Genomic DNA, 27,115 nt, shown 5'->3' on the forward strand with positions numbered 1-27,115 from the left:
AATTATGTCAGCTCTTCCCTGAGGGTAGCAGTGTGTTGTAGATGGTACTAGACAGACTACCTATCTCTCAAGGGAGGAGTAGAGCAATTAAGGAAGTTCCTCGTGCCTTCCTGGCTATGCTTTGTGGTTTGGAATTGTTGAGGTCTTGTTGATCTTCTTAAAGCCCTAGGGAAGTTCATTACATTTTCTAGAAAATTGGACAGTAGTTCATGTCAGTTCCTTCATTCCTTCTACCTGTCTTTGGATCTCATTGAATAGAGGCTTTATGTTGCTATTTCTATTCGTGTTTCTGTCTTCCAAGCATGCTTGGTAAAAGTGCATGTCAAATTTAACACTAAGTATTTTTTATTTTAAAAGGGATGGGACTTTTTAAATTAAATTTAGGTATATGACCATAAAAGGTTTGTAAAGTTTTATAAATTTTAAACTGCATATTTAGTCAATTGGAAAAGAGTACTAAAGTATATGTTATTAGTTTTATTAATAAGGCAAATTTAGCAAAAGTCCACTGTGTATAAAGGCTTGATTCTATAGGCACAAATAATATACTTGCTTCTAGAGGAACAAATGATATTAAAAATACAGAAGCATTGACTTCATAACCCCAACAATCTAGAAATAGAGATACATATTAATGAGACATATAAATCATGACAGATATGATTATGGATTACAAATTTCTTCCTGAAATTACCCAGTGGAGTTTTGTACAACAACAGGAGTTTTATATAACTGTAGAGTCCAAGATAGACTTTCAAAAACAGAAACACTGAGCTGAAGGTTTGGTAGGATATATTAGAAAAGAGTTATTCTATAAAATCATTTATACTAACATATTTGTGCTTTAGGTCATTTAAAAAATAGCAGATTACCATAATTTAAAAGTCTCAGAAAGTGCAATTCCAACTAAATTGCATGGAGAATTTTAGCTTCAAAAAACATCAATAATTCACTAGCAGTCATCTTAAGTGGTTGTCATTGTCATGTACATTTTATCACAGAATCACAGTGTGTGACTGTCACGGAGGTGGAATTGCAAAAAAGGCAGTGGCTGCTTTTGCATAATAAAATTCTTAGAGGGATGAGGCGAATGTCCAGGAACTGAATAGCCCTGTTGGTTATGAAACTTGTCAACAGGTAAAACTCACTCAGCTTTACAAGTTGAGCAGATACTTTTACAACATATATCTTCTATCTCAATGCCTAAAATGAGGAGACAAAAATCAATGATATGCTATTCATCGGCTAACTATTTGCATCCCCAGGACTGCTACTGAATTTCTCTAAGTCAGTAGAAAAGATATATCCAAGTATGGTAGCTAATTCATAGCCTTTGCCATTGAAGTACTTTCTCTAGAAATATGCGCTGATGGAATCCATCATTGCCAGAGTAGTGATGGGTAAATGGAATATCTTCCTACTCAATAATATTAAATAAATGAGTCTAATAATTGTTTGATCAGTGAGGTGACATATGTAGAGGGTAAGCCTGTTGAGTTTACATATTAAGCCATTACAGTTGCTTATAAGCCAGTAATTACCACGTTGTGAAAAATTACTATTAAAGTTATATAATGGGCTAGAGTGATGGCTCAGCAGTTAAGATCTCCTTGCAGAGAACCCATGTTTTGTTTCTGAAATCCATACTGGGCTGCCCATATCCTCTTGTAACTTAAGATCTCTGGGGAAAAAATCACTATCTTTAGACTCTGTAGGCACTTTAATTTACCCATGTGCCTCTCACCCCAATATATGCATAGGCATAACAAAGTAGATATTTGAGAAAGTATAAACTTATGAAAGAAAATCATTACAAGGGGATGGAGAATGATTTCAGCTTCTTTTCTGAAATAAACAAGGCTAAGAAAAGCTCACAGCAATATTATTTTCCTTTATATGGATAAATATATGAGATTATACCAAAAATGTAGTGGCAAATAAAAGCTAAACTTAATTTAAGTATAATTATAATTTAAAAAGTGGTTTTCACCTTTATGGAGTTAAAGCAAAGAGAACACACCATTAGAAGCATTTATCTGAGGCAGGTAAGCAAATTGAAACACTTAGGTTTATATAGGAGGTATAAACTAAGCCATGAAAGGGATATCTGAATACTTGGAGATTCTCACATAGCTGTCTGTGTTAAAATTCACAGCAGACAGCTTAAGGGTCAGGAGAGGTTTTATATTGTAAAACAATGTTCCATGGGGCGCTAACTTTCAAATGTGTTCCACAGGAGGATTTATACTTTGTGACATTCAATAAGGCTATATCAGGGCATACGTAATTTATGAGAAGTGTACCAGCGGTTTTGTAAGGTACAGCATTTCTTTCAAATTGAAGAATCACAGGTCACAGCTAGTAAATTATTGATTTAATATAGTGCACGGCTCCTTTGTGACCTGTAAAAAGTCTTCACTTTTCAAAGTACCTTCTGAGAATAATTTATATATCATAATTTTCATTACACAGTATATTTGACAATAAATTATACATTACACAGCTAAAGAGATAGATAGGAAATTTCCATCGACTTGAGGCTATGCTGCATGTATTATGAGGTCTCTAAGATACCCAAACACTCCAGAAGTGTCTCTCCATTTAAATGGTATGCTATTCTAAGTCACGCTGTGGCAAAGTGACACTTGTTCTCTCTTGCACACTCATGTCTTTGTTTAAAGCACAAGTGAAAGCTTTCTTCATTGCATGACAAACTACAGCCTTGTTTGTGTCTTTCTTGTCTGCTCTTTCACTGCATGTACAATTCAAGAATACAACAATCATAGGTACATGATCATTTGATACTAAGTTCATTTTACTTAGTACATCTGGTTTTTGATTTTGTGGTTTGTTTTTGTGAATGCCTGTGTTATGTCTGTGTGTGTGCCTGTGTGTAAGTCTGTATGTGTGTGACTGTGTGTTCATGTCTGTATGTGTATGTGTGTGTACTTGTGTGTGTATTTTTGTGTGTATGCCTGTGTGTATGTCTGCGTGTGTTTACCTGTGTCTGAATGTTTGTGTGTGTGCCTGTGTGTGTATGTCTGTGTGTGCATTTCTGTGTGTATGACTGTGTCTCTCTGTCTGTGCCTCGTGTGTGTGTGTGTGTGTGTGTGTGTGTGTGTGTGTGTGTGTATGTGTATGAAGGGGAGGATCTAGGCATGGTTCCTGGCTTTGTTAGTGTTATTTAGTTGAATTGACTTTTTGTTTACTTGTTTTTTTAAAGAAAGAGAAAGAAAAAATGGCTTCGAATTGTTGGGTTGAGGGAAGTATCTGTGAACGGCTAGGGGAAGAGAAAACCATGACCAGAATATGCTGTATAAAAAAAATAAGTTTTTAAAAAAATCTTTAATTATAAACAGAATTTAAACCATGCAGATGACTGTATACACTCACTGGAGGTAGTCCCAAATGGATACAACATTAGTATGGATTAATTACTTTCAATTGGCATGGATTTGCAGTTCCCTTAGTGGAATCCAGTATCTGCACAGCCCTCGTGTTTAAACACTATATTATTGATTATTCTCAAATGTTTAAAGCTACTTACCTTCCGTATTGCAGGAACCCCTAGTGCAAAGCTGTAGTGATTCCCAGTAACCAAAGGAATAGCAAAAAAATGGAGGTGGCATCAGAGGAAGAAAACAATGTTGTGTATGGTTGGATATTAAAGGACCTATTTGGACTTTGACTTGGACTTAGGTGATTTTTCTAGTATGATTCCTACTAAATAGAATCGTGTTGTACGTTTTGGATATCATTTCTCATCAGTCTCACCTTGCTAATTAAAGTTTACTTAGTAGTTATAGGGAACTTTTTTTTTTTTTTTTTTTTACTTTACACTGTTCTTACAGAAAAATGTGAGCCACGATAAGAATTGCATGTTAGAAAAATCAATAACAGGCGAAAGCATACTGGTGATTGAAATAGCCATGTAGAAACTGTTGAGAGACTGAATTATAGCAGATAATGGGGAAAAGATAGAAGCTGATAAATGGTCCTATGGCATAAACAACAAACCAGTGTTTTATTTGACCTTGAGTCTAGGAGAGAGAAAAAGAATAATGTCCCGTTTCAGAAAGAGAATTTAAATATGCACATCCATAAAATAATTTGGCTTTGTATGTAAACGCAAAATATAATTCTCCAGTCCTGCAAAGTAATGATTAATTATAATTAGCTATAAAAACACTAGGACAGTGGCCAAGATGGTGCATTTCAGCAAAAGCAATGTGTTGCTTTGATAAGTGTGTTCTGGAGAAGTCTGGTTGCATAAGATGCAATTTGAGAAGGAGTTTCTATCATCGAAGGGTTTTACAGCATCCTTAGAAATACATGAAATACAATATCATGTAAAAAGGACAGCAATTTCTTCTTTGTCTCCTTTCTACATTTTAAGCACAGAACTGTGACTTTTTTTTTTCATTGAAAACAGATTTTTGTCTCAACACTATACATCCTGACCACGGTTTCCCCTTCCTCCTCTTCTTCCAGATCCTCATCCTCTCTCCCTCAGATCCAGCACTTCTCCATTTCTTCTTCAGAAAAGAGCAGACCTCAGAGACATGGCAGTCAGTCAGGATAAAACAAGATATGATATGATATATTATATGATACGATATGATAAGGCAAAAGCCCTCATATTGAGGCTGGATAAGGCAATCCAATAGGCTGAAAAAGAGTCTCAAGAGCAGGAAAGAGAGTCAGAGCTATGCCCACTGCCACTGTTAGTAGTCCCACAAAATCACCCCGCTAATAACCATAACATGTTACACAGAGGGCCTGGTGTAATTCCATGCAGGCTTCATTTTTTTTCCCTTTTTTCCCCTATGTGTGTTGATGTAAGCCCTGCTTAGTTCCTTCTGTGAATCTAATAACATACCATCAAAATATAATTTTATAGCTTAATTTGAAATGAGGATCAATTGAGTCCTCCTGTTTGAAGTCTTATGATAATTACAAGCTCTTTTAAAAAAAACAGTCAGTTTAAGGAAAGGATAAAAAGTTCTTCATATACCGTTTTATCTTCTGATTGTTAAGACAAAGGAACGCAAAAGCTGCCCTTTCCCTGACTTCACCACTGTGAAGAAATTGAACTAGAGCTGTGAACATGTAGAGATGGGAGAGAACAATACTTGGGGACTTCGTGAAGTCTATTTATCCTGGACAAGCACAAAGCAGATCCACCACACTAGATCTCTGTTAGTGTAATCTCCCCTGGTTTATATGATCACGTGCTTCACAGTTACTGCCTACCTGAGCTAGCTTAGGCTTCATTGGCTGCACATTTGGTCAAGCTGACTGTAAGAAACGAAGAACACAGGCTTTCGAGAAATTTCCAGGATCTGTAGTTAGTGGCCATAGAACATGAAGAGGTCATCTTCATACATCCATACAGAAACCCTTCATGTTTATACATGAAAACTTTAGTCAAAGCCCTTCATTTCTATTATGCAAAATAGAACACATGAAGCAAATCCAAGCTGATTGGCACAGAAAACGTGGGGTGCCAGAACATTCACTCCTGACTTAGTCACAGGGCTCAACCATGAATTAAAAGACATCACTTTCATTCATGCCCCCAATATAAAAATAAGAATTCTTACTGTGTAAATTCAAATTATTATTTTAAGTTTAGAGCACCTTAAAATCAGGAAGAAAAGAAACGTGCAACCCACCATTTGTTCTTCAGTTGCTCTCTCACGTACAGCAGTCGCAGACAAGTAAGGTTATCAGGGCTGAAATAAGGTTACACCTGACTACTCTCGTTTCAATTGATAAGGGGGTGGTGAAAGCTAGGAACCCTTTCCTGACTATCACCAAGTCAATGTGCTGTTTCTCGAAATTTTTGCATTTGTTATTTTACTCCAATTATCAATGTGCTTTTATTAAATATTTTAAACAAATAAATGAAATCACCAAACACTAGCTGGATCAATACAAACTGTTAGTTTTTAAAAATATTTCTTTTTTTTCAGTTTATTTTTATTTATTTTTCCATTCAAAAATTTATACTTCCTCCCCTCCTCCCATTCCCCTTCCACTCCCCTTCTCACTCTCCTCCCTCCCCCTACCTCCTTAAGAGAGGGCAGGGAACCCTGCCCTGTGGGAAGTCCAAGCCCGCTCCACATCCAGGCCTAGGAAGCTTTGCATCCAAATAGACTAGGATCCCCAAAAGCCAGTACATGCAGTAGAAACAAGTCCCAGTGCCTTCTTTTTAAGCTTTGACTAGAAATTCATCAAAAGTTTGGCCTTTTCAAACTGTCACAGTTCTTGAGACACATAACTATTCTACTGTCTTTGGAAACACACACTAGGCTATCAGGGTTCTCTTGCAGGGATTCCAACCCTGCCATATACAGCCAGGTTTCAGTTGTTCTCTAAAACGAGGCCAGCAAAGCTAATACCACATGGACAACACTACCAAGTTATACTGAAGGCTAGATGACTAATCCAGCCCCCTTTGGCTAAACTTGCTCCATCCTCTGTGGCCATCTTCCTATTGTCATAGTTATAGAGCAGGAGGTCTCTGACCTCTTTAATAATTGCAGCTACCTTCAGAGAACTATCTGAATGCTCTGCTCCCTTAAAATTTCTCTGCCAAAAAGATTAGTTCATTTCCACTAAATTCAGCTTTGCTCAGATTCCTAGGATGGGGCCGAAGGAACCCAGATGCCTGAAAAAAAGAACACACACACACACACACAAAAAAAAAAAATCAGTGAATATCTGAAATCTCATGATGCAGATATCAACTCTTCAAATTTCCAATAGCATTCTTGTCTTCTAAGAAACTTGTATTTAAAAATTTTAAGTAACTAGATAAATGAAGCCAGAGCTAAGAAGCAGACTATTAAACTTCAATATTGATAACAGGTGAGGAAAAATAAACTTTCTCACGAACTCATATCCTTTCCCTGGGAAGATACACCATAAAAGACTTACAGAATCTGCTGCCCGGTGAGTTTGCATGTAAGCAGGACAGAGCCCAGCAAGGAAAAAGGGAACACTATAAAAAGGAGCAAGAGGCAGAGCCTCTAGGATTATGGGTTTTGCAAAACTCTTTCAGTATGGAGGCCATAGGTATGGGGAAGAAAATGAAGGGTGTTTTTTTTTGTTGTTTTTTTTTTTTTTCATTTGCTACTTGTATGTAACATTTAGCCATTTGAAGCCGTTCTTTTTGGTTGAACTTTATTTTCTCTGAACTTGCAACATACTTTCTTTATTGCTTCCCTTATTTATTTATTAAAAATTTCCACTTCCTCCCATTTCCCTCCCTCTCCAGTACTAAGAGCAGCCAGGGTTCCCTGCCCTGTGGGAGGTCCAAGGTCCTTCCCCCTCCATCCAGGTCTAGGAATGTGAGCATCCAAACAAACTAGGCTCCCACAAAGCCAGTCCATGCAGTAGAATCAAAACCCAGTACCATTGTCTTTGGCTTCTCAGTCAGCCCTCAAAGTCAGCCACATTCAGAGAGTCCGGTTTCATCACATGCGCCTTTAGTCCCAGTCCAGCTGGCCTTGGTGAGCTCCCATTAGATCATTCCCACCGTCTCCATGGGTGGATGCACCTCTCGCAATCCTGACTTCCTTGCTCATGTTCTCCCTCCTTATGCTCCTCATTTGGACCTTGGGAGCTCAGTCCAGTGCTCCAATGTGGGTCTCTGTCTCTATCTCCATCTATCACCAGATGAAGGTTCATATTCATCTTTTTTGGTCTCGGTTATCACACTCAGTAAAGTGTTTTATATTTCCATCCATTTGCATGCAAAATTCAAGATGTCATTGTTTTGTACCACTGAGTAGAATGCTAAAGTGTATATGTGCCACACCTTCTTTATCTATTCTTCTATTGAGGGGCAGCTAGGTTGTTTCCAGGTTCTGGCTATTACAAATAGTACTGCTATGAACATAGTTGAACAAATGCTTTTGTAGTATGACTGGACATCTCTTGGGTATATTTCCAAGAGCAGAATTGCTGGATCCTGCGGTAGGTTGACTCCCAGTTTCTTGAGAAACCGCCACACTGATTTCCAATGTGGTTGCACAAGTTTGCACTCCCACCAACAATGGATGAGTGTTCCCCTTACTCCACATCCTCTCCAGCATAGGCTATCATTGGTGTTTCTGATTTTAGCCATTCTGACAGGTGTAAGATGATATCTCAAAGTTGTTTTGCTTTGCATTTCCCTGATCACTAAGGAGGTTGAGCATGACCTTAAGTGTCTTTTGGCCATTTGAACTTCTTCTGTTGAGAATTCTCTGTTCAGTTCAGTACCCCATTTTTAATTGGGTTAATTAGAGTTTTAATGTCTAGTTTCTTGAGTTCTTTATATATTTTAGAGATCAGACCTTTGTCTGATGCAAGGTAGGTGAAGATCTTCTTCCAGTCAGTGGGTTGCCTTTCTGTCTTAGTGACAGTGTCCTTTGCTTTACAGAAGCTTCTCAGTCTGAGGAGGTCCCATTTATTCATTGTTGCTCTTATTGTCTGTGCTGCTGGGGTTCAATGTAGGAAGTGGTCTCCGGTGCCAATGTGTTGCAGACTACTTCCCACTTTCTCTTCTATCAGGTTCAGTGTGGTCAGATTAATATTGAGGTCTTTAATCCATTTGGACTTCAGTTTTCTTCATGGTAATAGATATGGATCTATTTTTATTCTTCTACAGGTTGACATCCAGTTATGCCAGCACCCATTTGTTAAAGATGCTTTCTTACTTCCATTGTATAATTTTAGCTCTTTTGTAGAAAATCAGGTTTGTGATTAATATCCGGGTCTTTGATTCGATTCCATTGGTCAACATCTCTGTTTTTGTGCCAGTACCAAGCTGTTTTCATTACTGTAGCTCTGTAATAGAGTTTGAAGGTCAGGGATGGTAATGCCTCCAGAAGTACTTTTATTGTATAGGATTGTTTTGGCTATCCTGTTTTTTGTTTTCATATAAAGTTGATTATTATTCTCTCAAGGTCTGTGAAGAATTTTTTTGGGATTTTCATGGGGATTGCATTGCTTCCCTTTAGCTAACCAAGAACCTTTGGTGTAATCTCCAACCATGTTTTAGCTACTTTTTCTTATTGTGCGTGTTTTTCAGCCTGTTTGCTTGCTTAGAGACTATCAGCTCTCCTGAATGTATGGCTGTTTAGTAGGTGCTTAAGTTCCTCTGAGTACCAGACCAGAAATGGCTGGATCCTCTCTATGAACCCTAGGGAATCTTCTGCATTTAACATTGGAATCACTTCTTATTAACTTATCAGAAGTTTTCAGTTTCATCTTTTTGTGAAATTGGGTCTAAGTGAGTCAGTGCCAGGGAACCATGGACTTGTTTGCCTTCATGGCAGATAAAGATGGGGGGGGGGGGAGTAGACAGCTTAGATCAGTGGTTCTCAATCTTCCCAATGCTGCAACCCTTTAATTCATTTCCCCATGTTGTGATGACCCAACCACTACTATTTTCTTTTCTTTCTTTTTTTCCTGTTTTTTTTTTTTTGAGACAGGGTTTCTCTGTGGCTTTGGAGCCTGTCCTGGAACTAGCTTTGTAGACCAGGCTGGTCTCGAACTCACAGAGATCCGCCTGCCTCTGCCTCCCGAGTCCTGGGATTAAAGACGTGCTCCACCATTGCCTGGCCCAACCACTGATATTTTCATTGCTCTTTCATAACTGAAATTTTGCTACTATTACAAATCATAATGTAAATATCTGATATACAGGATTTCTAATATGCAACACACAGCTAGAGAACCACTGGCTTAGAGTTAGGAAATGTACTTGTAACATCATGCATTCCACTGTATAGAAATAATACACTTGCGAGCAGTGTAATTATTATGGAGCCTGAGTAACTGAATAACATTTCAATACCTAGCTCCTCTCCTCCACACATATGTGTTTTCTCATTGTTATGATATTATTAATTTTATGAGATAATAAATGAAAGGCTATCATTATTACTTTTAGAAATAACTGTTATAACAGTTATATTGCTTTGCTTTTGAGGAGAGTAAATCTCATTGCTCATTAAATTTTATATATACTTTATTTCAATATTTAATGCTGATGATAGTTCTATATGTAAGGAAAATAAATTTTAGTGTTTTAAATTCAGTAATGAATTTCCTATAGATCATGAAGATTTTCCTCTTTTAAGTTTTCTAATGTTTTAAATAAAAACAATATTTTATCATTTTTATTTACCAGCACCCTGTGGAAGTCGTTCAACAGGTTCAGAAGGCACTGTCCTATCACCAAACTACCCCAAAAATTACAGTGTGGACCACAATTGTGTCTATTCTATAGCAGTCCCCAAGGAGTTTGGTAAGTAAGAGACAACTCACTGTGAATTCTTTCATTTCTAGACATGTTTGATTTTCATTACATGGTATTTGAACAATTTTCATGAGAATATTTACTGCTCAAAAAGTGCTTTACTCTGCAGTCATTTAGGTGGTAGCTTTGTATTAATACTGAGGTCATTTTATTTTATCTGAAATAACAGTCAAGTATACAGGTGAACAACAATACAAAAATGAAAACAGGATTGTTTTTAATTTTTAAAAATAAGAACATCCAGTAACCTTGCAAGTGCCTTCATATTGGGTTTTCATAAAATGAAAAATTACTGGAGCAGATAACAAAATCTGCTCTGCAATATGTACATAAATTTAAACTTGTAACTATTGCAGCAGTAACAGAATTATTTATAAAACATATATGAGGCTTATAATTCATGAACACATTTCCCAGAGTTGAAGTGTTTTGGTTTCGCAAACATAATTTCTAGAACAACAACTATAAAATGGCAACAAGGAACATTTCAGATCCTCTTATTTACCTGACACTCTTTTCTATATTAGCACTGAGAATAAAATATGTCCTTTGCAATCTCAACATTCCCATGATTGATTGTGGGTCTTAGAAGTCACCGATAGGGCTTATAATGGTTTTGGATCTGAGATCCAGCTGGAGCTGTCTCAGATTAAGCTCTGTTCATGCATGGTTAGGCAAAGAGGAGCAGTAAATAGAGGGAGAGTGGCTGAAAGTTAATAAACTCCCCTAAATTCAGATTGACAGCATTCTGCTGTATGGACAAAGAATTTTTTTTTTGTGTAATCATCATGAATATCTGGGTCTAGAACATCCAGTATTCTGACAGAAGATCATGGATTTTATCAGTAGAGACTGTTGGACAACAACTTAATATTTCTGCTGATGATACATAATAAGCTGATGCTTCCAGTCCAATTTCTTTAAACCAGATACTACCCATACATTCTCCTTTCCTCCTCTATAACTAGTCTAAGACTTTCCACTAAATTGAGAACAGGGCCATCAGACAGGAAGTATTTATCTTTTCATTTTATCATTGTGATAGTGCTACTATTCGAGCATTAACAAGATGTCAATTTCAGTACTGTGTGAAGTATTTCTTCAACCTAGCATTCAAGATCGATTTTAACAAGTTTGAGTTTTTCGATGTTGAGAAGAGTGACCTTTTAGAAAGAACATAATCCTTTTTGTGTGGGTCATTGCCTTTTTGTGATCATGATCATCCTCTGCCTTATGGAATTTTATGGATCCCACATGCAAAAACTATTACATGGCCATTGAGAGAAACCTGTCAATGATTGTACAGAAATTGGCATGGCTCACAAAATTCTCTGGAAAGCTATTAATCATCTCTGTTATAGTCTCATTATTGATAGACTTGTGGCCACAATAGTTAAAAATACAAAAATTCCTCATTTTATTTTCTGGAATTTATACATGCTTGTCACCATGGAGATATTTCACAATAGTTTGTATATGTTTCATAAGAGAAAAAAAATAGTTGATTGAAATAGTAATCAATTAATATATTCCTAATTAACATAATTTTATTTTAGCAGATTAATACAAATTGAATTTGATCCCCTTAGTTTACAAATAATTCCATATGGTGATAAACAAGATTGGTTTTAAAACTAATTGAGGGAATTGAATCTCAAGTTATCAGTAGATAAACTAAAGTATATGTTGGCCTATTAATAAAAATAGTTTTATTTTATAAATGTTCAATATATTCCAAACATTTTAATTTTAATTTAACCCCTTTTGTTTTCTTTGAGAAAAATTCATAATATCATTAAGTCCCAGCATCTTTATTTGTGAAATTGAGATTCAGTCCATAGGAAAGGACTGGAAAAAGGAAGAGAGATGTGTGTATCTAAAGTATGTTTCTTAAGCACCATCCTCAGAAACACTGGGTGTGAGAATGATGGTTTAGTGCCTGGTTTCTGCGTTCAGGTTCAGCTCAACAACTCATGTCTGTTGGAGTTGTTAGGGAAAAAAAATCACATTTTCAGCCCAGAATTACTTTTCTCATCTCCAAAACTGGTGATGATCACTGTTTAAATCATGAGATTATAGTATAACTAAACTTAACAATGTGAGTAAATCCTTAACATAAAGTCAAACACATGAACACATTTTCATTTGCATTCACCTTCATATGGAAGACCCTCCAGCCCTCCTTCTTCCTCAAAGAGATCAAGAAATCAAGTGACCTACATATTCAGTCAACTAGCTCTTAAAAGTCACATAGCTTAAAATGAAATAATCATTTTTATTATTTATTTAAGACATCAAAAGTTAAGTTGTGAAAATAAATATTGGATTTTCAAACATGTACTTATCCAACTTTTCCAATTGTGCCTCAGAGGTTACTGTGGGAATTAAACAGTTGATTGAACAGCTTTGGAATTAAACCACCATAATCAACATCTTCCTGTCTGTGTTTCTAACTCCTTAGTGTGAGATGATTAAGCAAAAGTCAGTGGTTCCCTGCAAATCACATTCCTATTTTACCTCTGTCTGCTCCCATTCTTGCTTCCCCGTAATTCGCTGCTATCGCTGCATTGAGCTATTTCTTATTGCCTTTTGCTATCACTTTACCACGTACCACTTCTCACATTTTTCTCGACTCCTTCCATTCCTTTCAACTTATGATCGTTCCCTCTTTTCTATCTTTTATATGGGAATGCTCATAGAACTTGACTTGTAAATCATTTAGCACATTATCTGTCCAGTACACTCAGTTCATTTGTAGAAACTGCCTTTTGACAAAAATTTTGAAATAGTTACTCTTAGAGAAAATTCATACATAAAAGCTTTAACAGTGAGCATATTCTATGTTATTCATAGAAGATCATCTACATGACTTTACATATGCCATGCTATCTCTCAATAAGTCTACGATGACAGGTTTTTTTTCAATGTAAGGAAAGGAAGACAACTACTTCACATGACACCAGATGAGTCTCATCAGTGTGTGTTTTCTTTTTCTTTTTTTTTTTTATTTGAATTTTCGAGACAGGGTTTCTCCGTAGTTTTTGGTTCCTGTCCTGGAACTAGCTCTTGTAGCCCAGGCTGGCCTCGAACTCACAGAGATCCACCTGCCTCTGCCTCCCAAGTGCTGGGATTAAAGGCGTGCGCCACCACCGCCCGGCAGTGTGTGTTTTCTGAAGCTGTTCATTTATTTGTTTTTGCCTGGTATTCACTTAGGATAATTATGTACAAATTTTTACTTTGCTTTTTGGGAGCAGATTGTGTCCCATTAAATACATATTCTTCTTTATCTCTGGGTAGGAAGAATGGCAACTCAAAAAGTTTCCAGAAACCTCATTGATTTTCCTTTGAACCTCATATCTTTGCTCATTTGATCAATATTTACACTCTAGGATTACAATCCTATTTCCATGAAAAAAATAACAATTCTTGATTAGTTAGATAGTTTACTACTGTTTTGTTCTTGTTTTATAATATATTAAGCTATTTTATTTTACTTTGGAATTGATACAGTTATTAGCAAAATGTATTTTAATTTTCTTTCTCTTTCAATTTTTAATCATTAGTTTTATTGTTTTCTTACAGTTTGGTTTCTTTGTTATTCATGCATTATTAAGTGATAAACGATGGAACCCAGCTCTTATTTTGACTTCTGTGCAGGTGAAATACTGTAGAGGCTGAAAGAACTCTTAGAATGGTAAAACAGAAAGTGATTTATGAATATAAACATATAACAAACAGAACATCAGGACCCAAGTAAATCAGATAATCAGGAAAGTAGAGCTAGTAAAGTTGGTTAGAAAATGTGGATGTCCTTTCTAAAAAAAAAATCAGCTGGAAAATCAAGCAGAAATTAGGATAATTGACAACTGCATCAAAAAATTAAAGTTTTGTTTTGATTTTGATTGTGTTGTTTTTAGAACTTTCTCTTGAAATGACAGACACTAACATTTTTATTGTAAATATCAATGAGTAAAATACAAAACTAAAGATATGAGTCAGGTAGCTTGCAAACAAAATCCTTTAGGTATGGAGAAGACAGAAATTAAGGAAACGAGTATTTGTTTTCATGAAACAGAATAATTTACATAACCTTGACTAACACACAGAATTAGCTTTACCTGGTGCTAGTGAAACACCATCTGTGTCTATTTTCCAAACTTTATTTCCTCTCAGTCACAATCTTCTTCCTTCTGAGGCATTCTCTGTAAAGCATGGTACATAAATTCCTAAAGGCTATTGGAATTACGTGCTACACACATAGTAGCTAAAAGCAATAAAAATTAATTCTCTTAGTTCCAGAGGCTAGACATTTGAAAGTTAGGTGTTATGAAGACACGTACACCCTGCAGGCTCCTGCAAAACATCTTCCTGTCTGTGCTAACTGTAAGCAATCCCTGACTTTCTGAACTGATAGATGAGTAACTGTTACACTCAACTCAATGAGACATTTTCAGGACCCTGTCTCTCTGTCTGACAATCATTCTGTTGGATCATAATGATAACCATTATTTAGGGTGCACTTAAATCAATCTCATACCACTTTGCTTCTTAACCATTTAAATCTTCTAAGATCACCTTTCCATGCATGATTATATTTTGAGCTTCTGCACTGGTATCAGTTTGGAGGCAATATTTAATAAAGACAGTAAAGTATAACTTAGATTAGCATAATTTTATGTAGAAAACTTAATTAATCACCACATAAGTAACATAGCAAGTATTCACTATATAGACTAAAAACTTTGTTTGAAATTTTATAGAGATTCTTATTTTTTTTTTTTTTGAGACAGGGTTTCTCCGTAGCTTTTGGTTCTTGTCCTGGAACTAGCTCTTTTAGACCAGGCTGGCCTCGAACTCCCAGAGATCCACCTGCCTCTGCCTCCCGAGTGCTGGGATTAAAGGCATGCGCCAACACCGCCCGGCGAGATTCTTAATTCTTAAAATATCTTGAGTATACTATATGTGTTGACTTAATTTTCTGGTCAGATTTCTACAAAGTTATGTCTTATGAAAGATCCTGCTTTGACTTATAGTTCTTCACATATGTCACCTTTAGGCTAGATTTTGAGGGTGAGATCCAGGAACTGGGTATAAAATCTTCCCTTGGGCAGGTAATGTATGTTTCTTCTCTTACTGGACCACTGGCTCCAGCTCTTCATTACCTACCCATGCTTCAGCCTCCCGAACCTTTAATCATCTGAGTTTTCTTCAGTCTACTTCTTAAAAAAAATCATGGGATAAAAACGGACTCGCTAAACATAGCAGACAATGAGGACTACTGAGAACTCAAGAACAATGGCAAAGGGGTTTTGATCCTACTGCACGTACTGGCTTTTGGGGAGCCTAGGCTGTTTGGATGCTCACCTTAGTAGACCTGGATGGAAGTAGGTGGTCCTTGGACTTCCCGCAGGGCAGGGAACCCTGATTGCTCTTAGGGCTGATGAGGGAGGGGGACTTGATTGGGGGAGGGGGAGGGAAATGGGAGGCAGTGGCGGGGAGGAGGCAGAAATCTTTAATAAATAAATAAAAAAAAGAAAAGAAAAACAAAAAAATTTAAAAAAAAAAGAAAAAAAATCTTTCATGCATGGCTGCAGGTGTGAACCTTTTTGTTGCTTCTATTGCTGGAGTCAGAGTTTCACTATACAGCCCCAAGACATTAACTATCTTGCTTACCCCAACATTTCAATAACAAGGTTGTGATGCTGCCTTCAGCCAAAAAGAGTTTTTGGTTTCGATTTTAATTAGAGATTTTTGTTTGCTTTTAAATAGCATTCCACATCTTCATTTTTTTTCTTTTGCTATATATGCATTTCTTTTTTCTGGCAAGAATCCTAACATTACAAAAACTTGTTTTTCTTATGCCATTATCTATGCTTCAGAATTAAAGTTTTACACTGTCTTTACAGTTATTTATTTACTTATAGTTATTTTTTTGCAATAATGTGTATATATGTGTCCACTCATATGCCACACCATGTATATAGTGGTCAAAGGGCAAGGAAGGTGAAACTTTCATTAAATGTCATCATCATTCTTTGTGATAGGTGTAATGAGTGCTCTGGTCCCTATCATGTATGCGTATCAATTATCCATTCAGTATGTGGATATCTTGACAAAGTATGAATGATTTTGATTAATTGAAATATTGGGCATCTATAAGGGAAGTCATTTCTAAAGATGTCTACCTAATAAAGAGCAAGTTTAAAAAGAGGAAAAGGGCTGCCATGAACAATAATATAAGAACAGACCTTTGGCAATGGTCCCACGATATGCAAGAATGCACAGACCACACTAACTCTTCACAAGTGCATAATATCTTAAAACAGAAAATAAAAAAAAAACACTGGCTCAACTCTTTATACTGGCCCTTTTCAAAAGTTTAATGAATAATGTATTGAAGTAGCAGATGTCCAGATATAACAGGCATATGTGCTAGTAATACTCACACAGTCTCTAGAGGAAACACACACTGCTTTGCTGGTCACTCAGTTTATCCCAAGGAAGTTAGGTTGTTTAGAGGTACTCAGAGTAGGCGATCTCCTGTAAGGCTATGACTACCAGTACAGGCATGAGGACGTAAAAGGGTGTGCAGCACATTTATGGGTTGTGACAGAGGGAATAGGTTTGGCTAGCGTATAAGAATGGTTTCCATTTCAGAAAGTCAGTATTTGGGTGTGATGATGATATAGTCTTTGAAAGACAAGATAACTCTCAATAATTCTTAGTTTGAGACAATGTTCTTCAATTTGCTAGATAGTAGAACCTCTCTTTCTTTGGTGAGTAGTTTTGTGAATATCAGGATGTCTCAAATAACTGTGAAAAATGAAGATACTTGTAGAATGATGTTATAAAGCGTGATTTTTTAAACCTGTGTACCACAAAAAAAAAAAAAAAAATGGAGCCTGTATTTTCTTGGCTGCACCGAAGAGGCCATTGCAGTAGCTTGGTCATAAAAGAGCTTTAATAAAGGTGGCTTGAAGCTTCTTTTGTAGAGAATGTATTGTGCTGTCATTAAATGTGGAGATTGAGAGGCTACTGGGATAGGCAATAAGAAGAGCATATGTATCAAATCAATGGCAGCAAAATATTTATCAGCTTAACATTAGTTGTGCTCAATAATTTTAAGAAAATTGCCAATAGATCTCTAAAATAGTAAGGACATGGAATTGTTTCACAATGTACCTGGAGATTTAATTTACTTAGACGTTTAAAATACACACATTATGCTGTAAAGTGGTTAAATTGTAAAGTTAACTGCCTCATATTTTCTGATAAGTCTTGGATATTGAATTTCAGTCTCTGAAGACCTTATATTATTTTACATTTGGTTATATTAATTATTTTAATTGAGGGTAAAGATCTATCGCAGTCCCAATTTGTCAAGCTTATTACAAGTACCAAAAATTTAATTTAATTTATTAATAGTTTGGCCAGAGCTTCCATAGCCACTATGAGGTATTTAGTCAATGCAATATTTGTGAAGATTAAAATAAGACATAATTATTCTCTCACCATTGTATTACTTCTAACTATTACACAACATGTTGTGTACATTGTTTAAATTTAGAGGAATTCCCATGGACTTCTTTAATTTTATTTGTTCTATTGATTAAGGTTATAAAGCTTTGCCAGTTGGTACATCTCAGTAGACGGTAATATTAATTCAAAACCTGTATTATAGAAGCGTGTAAAAATAATGGTTATTCTATAATTTCACTTTTTAAAATTTTGTAGTATACTTTTAGATAAGTAAGTAAGAAAAATTATGGTTCCCCTTCAGTTCTCTGTATCCAGCTTTTGTGCCTCAATTTTTATGTGTTTGTTTTTGTTTTGACTTTTTATTATTTATGTTTGTTTGAATTATTTTTGACAATAATTATTTATGCTTCTGAGGGATTATTTTACTTTGATCATATTCATAACTCTCTTTGTCATAACTCAAATTTGTAACATGAAGGTTAAGGATCCCCTCATGGAAATGCTTGCTTGTAGAGTATAGATCCTTCCATTTAAGGATAATTTGAATAAAGTCCTTAGGTGTATCATAAGGGTATCAAGTGATACGTTCTAGTAAGCAGAAAAAAAAAACTGGGAGGGGACACTTGTTACCAACAAGGTCCTGGGTAATGAAATTACAAAAAACACTCACTGGATCTTCTCTCAATACCTTTTTTTTTTTTTGTAATTTACAGCTTAGCATTCATCATGATAACTGACTGATAACACATATAATGAACTAGGTATGGGAATTTTTGATGAGTTTCCAATGGAGTGGAGGAATACCTGTTTGATACACACAGCAAATTATTACAAAGTAAGCGCCTGTCCTGTAAAAAAGGTTAAATTGGAATCATGATTCACTATGAGGCAGAGCTGTCTAAACCATGACATGCACCCAGGTTCAGTTTAAGAACTCACTTTTACAGCTAAAGTTTCACAACGTTTAGTGTAGGTGATGAAATCTATGATAAATATTTGCCAGAACTCACCAGCATAGCTCTATGTGCAAATTGACCAGCAAACAACAGTCTCATTACCAAGGCAAAAACAAAATTATCTCAGGTGGTAATGAACCTTGCATTGAGAGGCTCCCACTATCACAGTCTTGACTTTTTAGTCAGGAAAAAACTCCAAGACAGTTTGAAAAAGCCACACGAGTGCAGAGAAAGGACCTTGGATTTGGAGTTTTTATGCATGGTTGAATGAACCTGTGTGAAACTGAGGATCTGCATGCTTTAAACTTCCTGCTGTACCAGTGGATAATCCTCAGGCTTCCTAGTTAGTTCTCCTCCAAGTTTGGAGCTCCAAGTAAGCAGTGGGAGGGAGCCTTACTGCTCACAGCCAAACATCAAACACACTTCAGCGATTTAGGCAAAATGAATAAGGCAGAAATTCATATATCACATTATATACATACACATGAATATTTTACCTTATTTTCACATTCTGTATTCTTATTCTGCTTCAAACAACTTTATTTCCTTTCAGTTTACAGTGGAATGACTATAGCATGCTACAGAATGTGATGAGAGGAATTTCCAAAGTGATTGTCATTTGATCTAATGCAGTTCACATGACAGATGTCTGCCCATGGTCATTATGTGGTGGGTGTTCACGTCGCTGCTTCACGTTTCCTTCAGTTTTGCAGCAGTTAGGGGAACAACTTATGCTTGATAATTCAAAAGAAAATTGGAAAAGACAGAACAGGGCCATGAAGAGAGTTGTTTTACTCGTGTAGAAGTCTATATATCACCAAAGTGTTTTATTGTCTCACCTATGTTTGTTGGCAGGTTAGGTTTGTTAATTTTTAATTTGCTGTTTGGTTAGTTTGTTTGGTAGATTGGTTGGCTGGTTTGGGGGGTTTGGTTTTGGGGTGTGTGTGTGTGTGTGTGTGTGTGTGTGTGTGTGTGTGTTTTGTTGTCTTTTCTATGTGTTTATGTGTAGTGGTGGTGCATACCTGTGCCCACAAATGAGGAGTCAACTGGAGAATGTCATGTTCTTTTGTCTCGGTCTGTTCATCTCATTACTCTAAGGCAGGAACTCTCAGTGAACCGGGAGGCAAGCAAGCCTCACAGGCCCTCTTGTGTCTACACTACTGCCAACTTAGCTCTGGATTTATAAATGTATAGCTGTATCTAGCTTTTCACTTGAATGCTAATAATTCAAACTTAAGTTCTCATGCTTGATTAGCCTGAACTCATATACTATGGAAATAATGTGAAATAATGGAAAACAATGTGGAAAGAGTAGCCTATGTGTTGTCGTTTATCTGTCTATACTTGGACCTATAAAGTTCAACGTTTTTTTAAGCCTTCCAATTTATTTATTTATTTATTTATTTATTTACTTACTTATTTATTTTTTATTTTTTTTTATTTTTTTACTTTAGTTTTCCTTAACAGGGAAACTAGTGGTCCTGGAGCTTGCTCTGTATAGCAGACTGGCCTTGTACTCATAGATACATCTGCCTTTTTTGGGTTTAAACGCTTTCCCATGATGCCTGCATTGTAATTCCAATCTTGATTTACATAGTTACGTAGTGTTTGCTTTGTCGTTTATCTGATTTATTTGTTCTGTGTTCTTTCTGTAGGCATATTACAGGTCATATCTAAGATTTTTTGTTTGTATGTTCAATTTTTGTTTGCTTTTGAGAAGGGTTATTTTTTCCCCCACTCTGGTCCAAAGCTTGATATTCTTATGTCTACTTACTTCCAAATCTGGAGAGTGTGATACAAGGAAGCAAAGCAGGAAATTAGGAAAACACAAGCAAGCCCTCTGAAATCCAAGTCAGCTCATAGAAGGCAATGGATTTGCGAAACTTCCAAAAATAGCTGGAGACTCCAGGCTCCATCTGAATCTCTTATATTCCTATAAAGTCCCATGAACATTATGTGCCACACATAAAATTTTGTTTCCTTTTCTAATGTATGAGATTATTCCCGATGTTTATGTTCACCTTTTTCACTGCTCTCCTGAAAAGACCATAAATTGTTTGCACTGGCTCCTTATGGCCTTCAATTCAGTAAAAATGCGAGAAAATTAATTTTCTGCCATATTGGACTACTGGAACTTAGACAAAATAATCATTTACAAAAACCTTAATAACACATATATAAATTAAACTTGCCTTTTAAATTTAATAAAAATTGCTATTCTTCTCTTCAGGAAATCAATGTGTGTAAATATTTAAAGTAATATAAGTTGAAAAACATATTTCTACTTATATATGTATTACTTTTAGCACACAACATTTTTATGGAGGAGATATCATATATAGCAAAGTCATTATATGTAGTCTTTTTAAAGCATTTCATTATTCTGTCATACAGATTCACAATCACACTGTCACATTCATGACAGAGAGATTGAAGCTGGAAAAGTCAGTCACAAAATTGCATTCAGAGTCTCTCCTGTAAACATGAAATACTTCTCACTATATTTTATATATGTGTTCATTAATTTCTGAGATTATAATTTGATTACAGCATTCCTTCCTTCCTTTCTCTTTCTCCAAACCCTCCAATAAATTCCTCTACAATCTCCTTCAAATTTATTCCTCTTTAATTTTAGCAACCATTATTGCTTTCATGCATGCGTGTGTATACATATTTTCCTAAATATAACCTGTTCAAGCTATATAATATTACCTGCATTGTGTTTTCAGCACTGAATGTTAGGTATTGGACAGTTAATTGCTGTGCATTTCCCTGTGGAGGATTACCTCTCCTGCATCTAGCTTGACTCAGTTGCCTGTAGTTCTTTGTGTAGGTATGGAAACTAGTCTGGGAGATTCACTAGTGTCCTTCTTGTTCTTCTATCCTTTAGGTAGTAATGATGGTGATAATTTATGAATGTAGTTTCTGATACTATTAGGAAAGACACTCTCACAGCAAACTCCCTGCACCTCTGGATCTTAGAATCTTTCTACTCTCTTCTACAATGCTTCCTGACCCTTAGATGCAGTAATATTCTGTAGATGTTTCTATTAGGCCTGGGCACTATGACCCTGAATATTGATTCGTTGCGGGTTACTGTAGTGGTCTCCATCTATTGCAAGGAGAAATTTTCTTGATAAAGGGTAAAAACTACACTTATCTTTGGGGTGGGAATAAGGACAAATTATTATAATTATTGTTAGAGGTTATGCTGGTTTAGTAAATTAGTGGTTGTAGATTTCCCTCCATTAACCATGACTTCACCAATGCTAGGTAGTAGCTGTGTTTCTGGTAGCATACATGGCCTTATTCTTATTGAGTGGGTTTTAAGTCTAATTAGAAATCTTTTTGGTACTATCAACATATGTATGCCAGTACTGCACCCTTGGAATTATCGTGCCATGCTGGTCATGAATGTGGTTCATAGCCGTCACTTTTGTATCTCCAACTGATGATTAATGGGAGTATTATAGTCTCCAAGTGTTTAACACAGAATCCAGTGCTGGATGTAATTAAAAATTTGTTTCTGTTTAGATGAGTCATGAGATTTAATTTATCTCCTTTCTACTGGACAAAACAGAATTTACATTTTACAATAACTCATCTGTTTAAAAACTCTGCAGCCTATATTTCAAATAAGTTTCATCATCAGAATACTTGTTTTTTCTTTGGTAGACAAATGCCTGATGTAATTTGTACTCTAGAGTGTTTGTCACAGACTCTGTCTTAAGAGAGAACTAAAAATGATTCTCCCATAGATTACATAAATTCTCAATATTTCAGGTCCATTGCTTTTGTTAAAAATGGGAAATTCAAAAATAGATGTGCAACTGGGATATTTTCCAAATTCCCTGAATCTATGTAAAATAGAAAATTGCCACGCTAAATGTCAGAGTTTCTTTGTTGAAGAATTTATAATTCTAAAAGAATTATGTTCTGAGCTTTAATCTTGTATAATACCTATTATGCCAAGTATTACCAATTAAAATTTTGGTAAAAAATATTTTTACTGAAAACCAAAGTTGAGAACAAGCATAAGTGAGAGTGCTATGTGGGCATTAGTAATTAGAAATCGATGGTACTGTTGTGAATCAAGGATACATGTCTTTGTGAAAACATTTTAAATCAAAAGTTTCAATCTCATTTTTCCTGAGCATATCATCTTTTCAATTATTTTTGACTGTCAAGATATTGTGTTTTCTGTCTTTATTTAAATTTTAAGCATAATGACTTCCTTTCTATTTACCCAACCAACACTTTCCATCTCTCCTTTAGTTCTAAATGTATAGAATGCTGTTGACAATTGTAACATAATCATGGGTAGAGATCTACATTGCATTGCTTCTAAGTGTTGGACTTTTGCTAAATTGATCTACTAGATTTTCAAAGACTGCCTATCTCCATTTGTGATTTCGATTCTCACCTCACAGCAGTAGCTTCTGGTCCTTTAGGAGAACTCAGAAAAGGAACAGACTAATTGAGCAGTTTGTGTAAGAATGCAAACATTTCGGGGGGGGGGAGGGGAAAGCTGCCATTTGAGAAAAGGCTCTGGAAAAAAAAAACTAGTAATAATCAGAACGTGTGCAATCAGAAACATTTGCCGAATGAGACATCATGTACTTGAGTCTCAGGGGACCGGTAGTTGTTAGATAGTGGGAAGAAGACTTTCCAGCCAAAATGGGCAACGAAGTAAGGCATAGTCATATGGTACATGATTTATGGTTCGCTGATGTGGGATTCTCCTCTGTAGGCTGTGAATACCATTGATGAACAAAGGAAATGTCTTGGCCTGTGATAGGGCATAAGAGTAGAACTAGGCAGGGAAAACTAAACTGAATGCTAAAAGAAGGAAGGCTGAGTTAGGAGAAGCCATGTAGTCTCACCAGAGACAGACATCAGAACTTACCCAGAAAGCCACAGCCTCGTGGCAATACACAGATTAATAGAAATGGGTTAAATTAAGATGTAAGAGTTAGTCAATAAGAACCTAGAGCTATTGGCCAAACAATATTTCAAGTAATATAGTTTCTGTGTGGTTATTTTGGGAGTCAGGGCAGCTGTGAAACTGGGCGGCCTAGAACACACTAGTGGCCTCCTACTACAGTTTACCATGGGGTAAATAGCAAAATATTGTGCTTTACACTGGCACAGACACAGACTATACTATGATGACCTCTGTGTGCTATGTTATATATCTATACAACAAGAGCTTATAAAGTTCCCTCTACTTTAATTGACCATTTTCTAGGATGATGCTACATGCTGCTAGTAAAACAGAACTGCTTAAATGACATCACTAACATCTGCTGTGGTAGGAGGAGGGCGCTTGTTCATCTGGGTGACCAGAACCAAAATAACAACACAGAAATTGTATTAATTAAATCACTGCTTGGCCCATTAGCACTAGCTTTGTATTGGCTAACTCTTACATATTAGCTTAACCCATTTCTATTAATCTGTGTATCGCCACATAGCTGTGGTTTACCTGGTAAAATTCCCAGTGTCTGTCTCCGGTGGCTCCATGGCATCTCTCTGACTCCACCTCCTTTCTCCCAGCATGCCATTTAGTTTTCCCCACCTACCTAAGTTTGGCCCTATCAACAGGCCAAGGCAGTTTCTTTATTCATTAACCAATAAAAACAACACATAAGACAGAAAGACCTGCCACACCATACTGTGATGTAATAGTCAATCCAGGGTGGCAGTAATCTCATGTCTTCTGGCAGAAATTCATGCTTACTCTGATTTCTTCCCAAACTAAAAGTCTCAGAGATAGGGAAGTAGTTTGGTCAAGCACTTTTTATTTCTGATAATAGAGGTAATTAGAACAAGGGCTTAGCACTGGACAAAATACACCTTTACAGTTAATATAATCATGATTATCACTTTAGGGACAATGGTGATGATTTTTCTTCAATCCTGGGAATCCCCCCCCCCCCCCCGCGCACTCCTTCCCATTACAGCTGGCAGAAGGCAGAAGAAAAATGTATCTTGACCAGTTATATTTAGTTTTGATGTCAGACCTTGTGTTGGAATTTTAAAAACAGATATCTACCTAAACGCTGTTCTCTTCTGTAGTGTGTGATGAATAAAGACTCTAAGAGTAAGGCTTTGTAGACAGATGTAGTAGATCTTTATGAATAACAGAAAATATCTCATGACATATAAATTCATTTGATAATATAAATTAGTATATTATTATTATATGTGAATTTGTAATTTCTGAAGAAATCATCTTTTTTGGATTTTTGAGACAGGATTTCTCTGTGTAACAGTCCTAACTGTCCTGGAACTAGCTCTTATAGACCAAGCTGGTCTTAACTCACAGAGATCCTCCTGTCTCTGCCTTCCAATTGTTGGGATTAAAGGCATGCAGTACCACCATCCAGCTAAGAAATCTATTTTTAATTTATATGTGAACAATAAATTATTGTAGTGTTTCTTTTACCTTAATGGCTCTATTTTTTGTTTGCATATTACATTTTAAACACAATATTCATAATTAAATGAGGAATTGTCTTTTAGAAATGTTGATTTAAGCCTAGTGAGTCTCACCAGCCACAAAAGGACATTTACGTGAACAACGTATATAGTTTTAGCTATGTACTTTACGTACATTTACGTGAACAACGTATATAGTTTTAGCTATGTACCTTACACACGTCATGTCTTTCAAGTCACTTGTCCTCTCAGCATGATCTCATCCACAAAACAGTATTGATGTCCTTTGTCCCACTGTAACACACACGTAGTTTTGTAAACACTGAACAAAATCTGTCTTATTTGTATCTTATATCATGTGGATCCAACTGATGTTAGTTGTAGTCTTTTGATACTTTCTTTCCAGAGTAAATAATATTAAGAATGGTATTTTATGAATACTAAGTAGATTTTTTTATACTGAACGAGTACTTGATTACATTTGTTTGCTTAAATGGACTTTTTTTTTCCCTAGAAAACACACACTCCAAAGAACCACTTTCTTTATTGCTTACCACACTTGAGAAACAGCTACAGGTTTTCTTACCTCCCTTAATGATACCTAAGCCACAAACTGTTATCTATTTATCGGTGCTTAACTCCTATTCCAATTTACTATATTCTAGGATTCAGCAAGTCATCTTCTTTCATATCTTTCCTGAATTGTGTAGTAATTTTTCTGTGGATATCCAACTTAATAATGAAGTTGGTGATAACAGTTTATCCTGTTCAAAAAGCATCCAAGAACACTTGATTGTTTGCCTTGCAACCCTCTATCACTCAAGATTTACAGTCAGTCTTCAAACATTAATTTTCTGTCACTTGTTTTCCTGCTTTAATGTTTTTTTTCTGTTTCAAATACTTAGGAAAGCTATGTGAATTTGCTTCTTGATAATTCTGGGGTTGGGGCTAGGACGGTTTTATCAAAGAAATTGGGTTGTTGATCACTATATATATATATATATATATATAGTATATATATATATATCACTACATATATATATATGAACTTACCTTTCATAAATGTGGTATGTACTCATTCATAAGTGGATAATATATAACATATATTATATAATATATATATAATATAACATAAAGCAAAGGATAAGCAGCCTATAGTTCATGACCCCAGAGAAGCTAGGTAACAAAGAGAACCCTAAGAGAGACAGACATGCATAGATCCCCCTGAAAAAAAATGGGAGTGTGGGAGGGAGAAGGGAAGACAGAAGGGGAAGTGGCAGAGAGAAGGGGAAGGGGAGGAGAATGTGAGGGAACAGGATGCTCAAGTTGGGGGAGGGACAAAGAAGGATAGCAAGGAAAGAGACATCTTGATTGTAGGAGCCATTATGGGACTAGTGAGAAACTTGGCACTAGAAAAATTCCCCAGAATCTGCAAGGATGACCCCAGCTAAGACTCCTAGCAATAATGGAGAGGGCGCCTGAACTGGCCTTACCCTGTAGTCAGATGGATGACTACCTTAATTGTTATCACATAACCTTCATCCAGCAACTGATGGAAGTAGATGCAGAGATCCACAATAGAGTACTGAGCCAAGCTCCCAGAGTCCAGCTGAAGAGAGAAAGGAGAAGAGAACAAAAGGGTCAAGACCTTTATTGGGATATCCAGTGAAACAGCTAACCTGACCTAGTGAGAGCTCACTGACTCCAGACTGATAGTAGAGGGACCTTGATAGGTCCGAACTAGATTCTCTGAATGTGAGTAACATCTGTGTGGCTTGGGCAGTCTGTGGGCTACTGGCACTGGGATGCAGATTTAACCCTAATGCTTGAACTTGCTTTTTGGAACCCATTCTTTCTGAAGGGATATCTTTCTCAGTCTTTATTTAGGGGGGGGGGGATCTTGGTCCTGCTTCAAAGTGATGTG

General features: G+C 36.2%; 1 protein-coding gene across 2 annotated transcripts in view; it reads left to right on the top strand.

The window, feature by feature from the left end:
- The window catches only part of Csmd3 (CUB and Sushi multiple domains 3), a 976,611-nt gene that overhangs the window by 754,338 nt on the left and 195,158 nt on the right, over positions 1-27,115 (top strand). For both annotated transcript variants that reach the window (XM_041637611.1, XM_041637612.1), the window contains one exon: positions 10,187-10,303. In XM_041637611.1, coding sequence (XP_041493545.1) covers positions 10,187-10,303 — 117 coding nt within the window. The remainder of the gene's footprint in view (positions 1-10,186; positions 10,304-27,115) is intronic.

This window comes from Microtus oregoni, unplaced genomic scaffold (assembly GCF_018167655.1).
Source record: "Microtus oregoni isolate MIOR12 unplaced genomic scaffold, Mior012 000053F_ref0000044, whole genome shotgun sequence".
NCBI classification, from domain to species: domain Eukaryota; kingdom Metazoa; phylum Chordata; class Mammalia; order Rodentia; family Cricetidae; genus Microtus; species Microtus oregoni.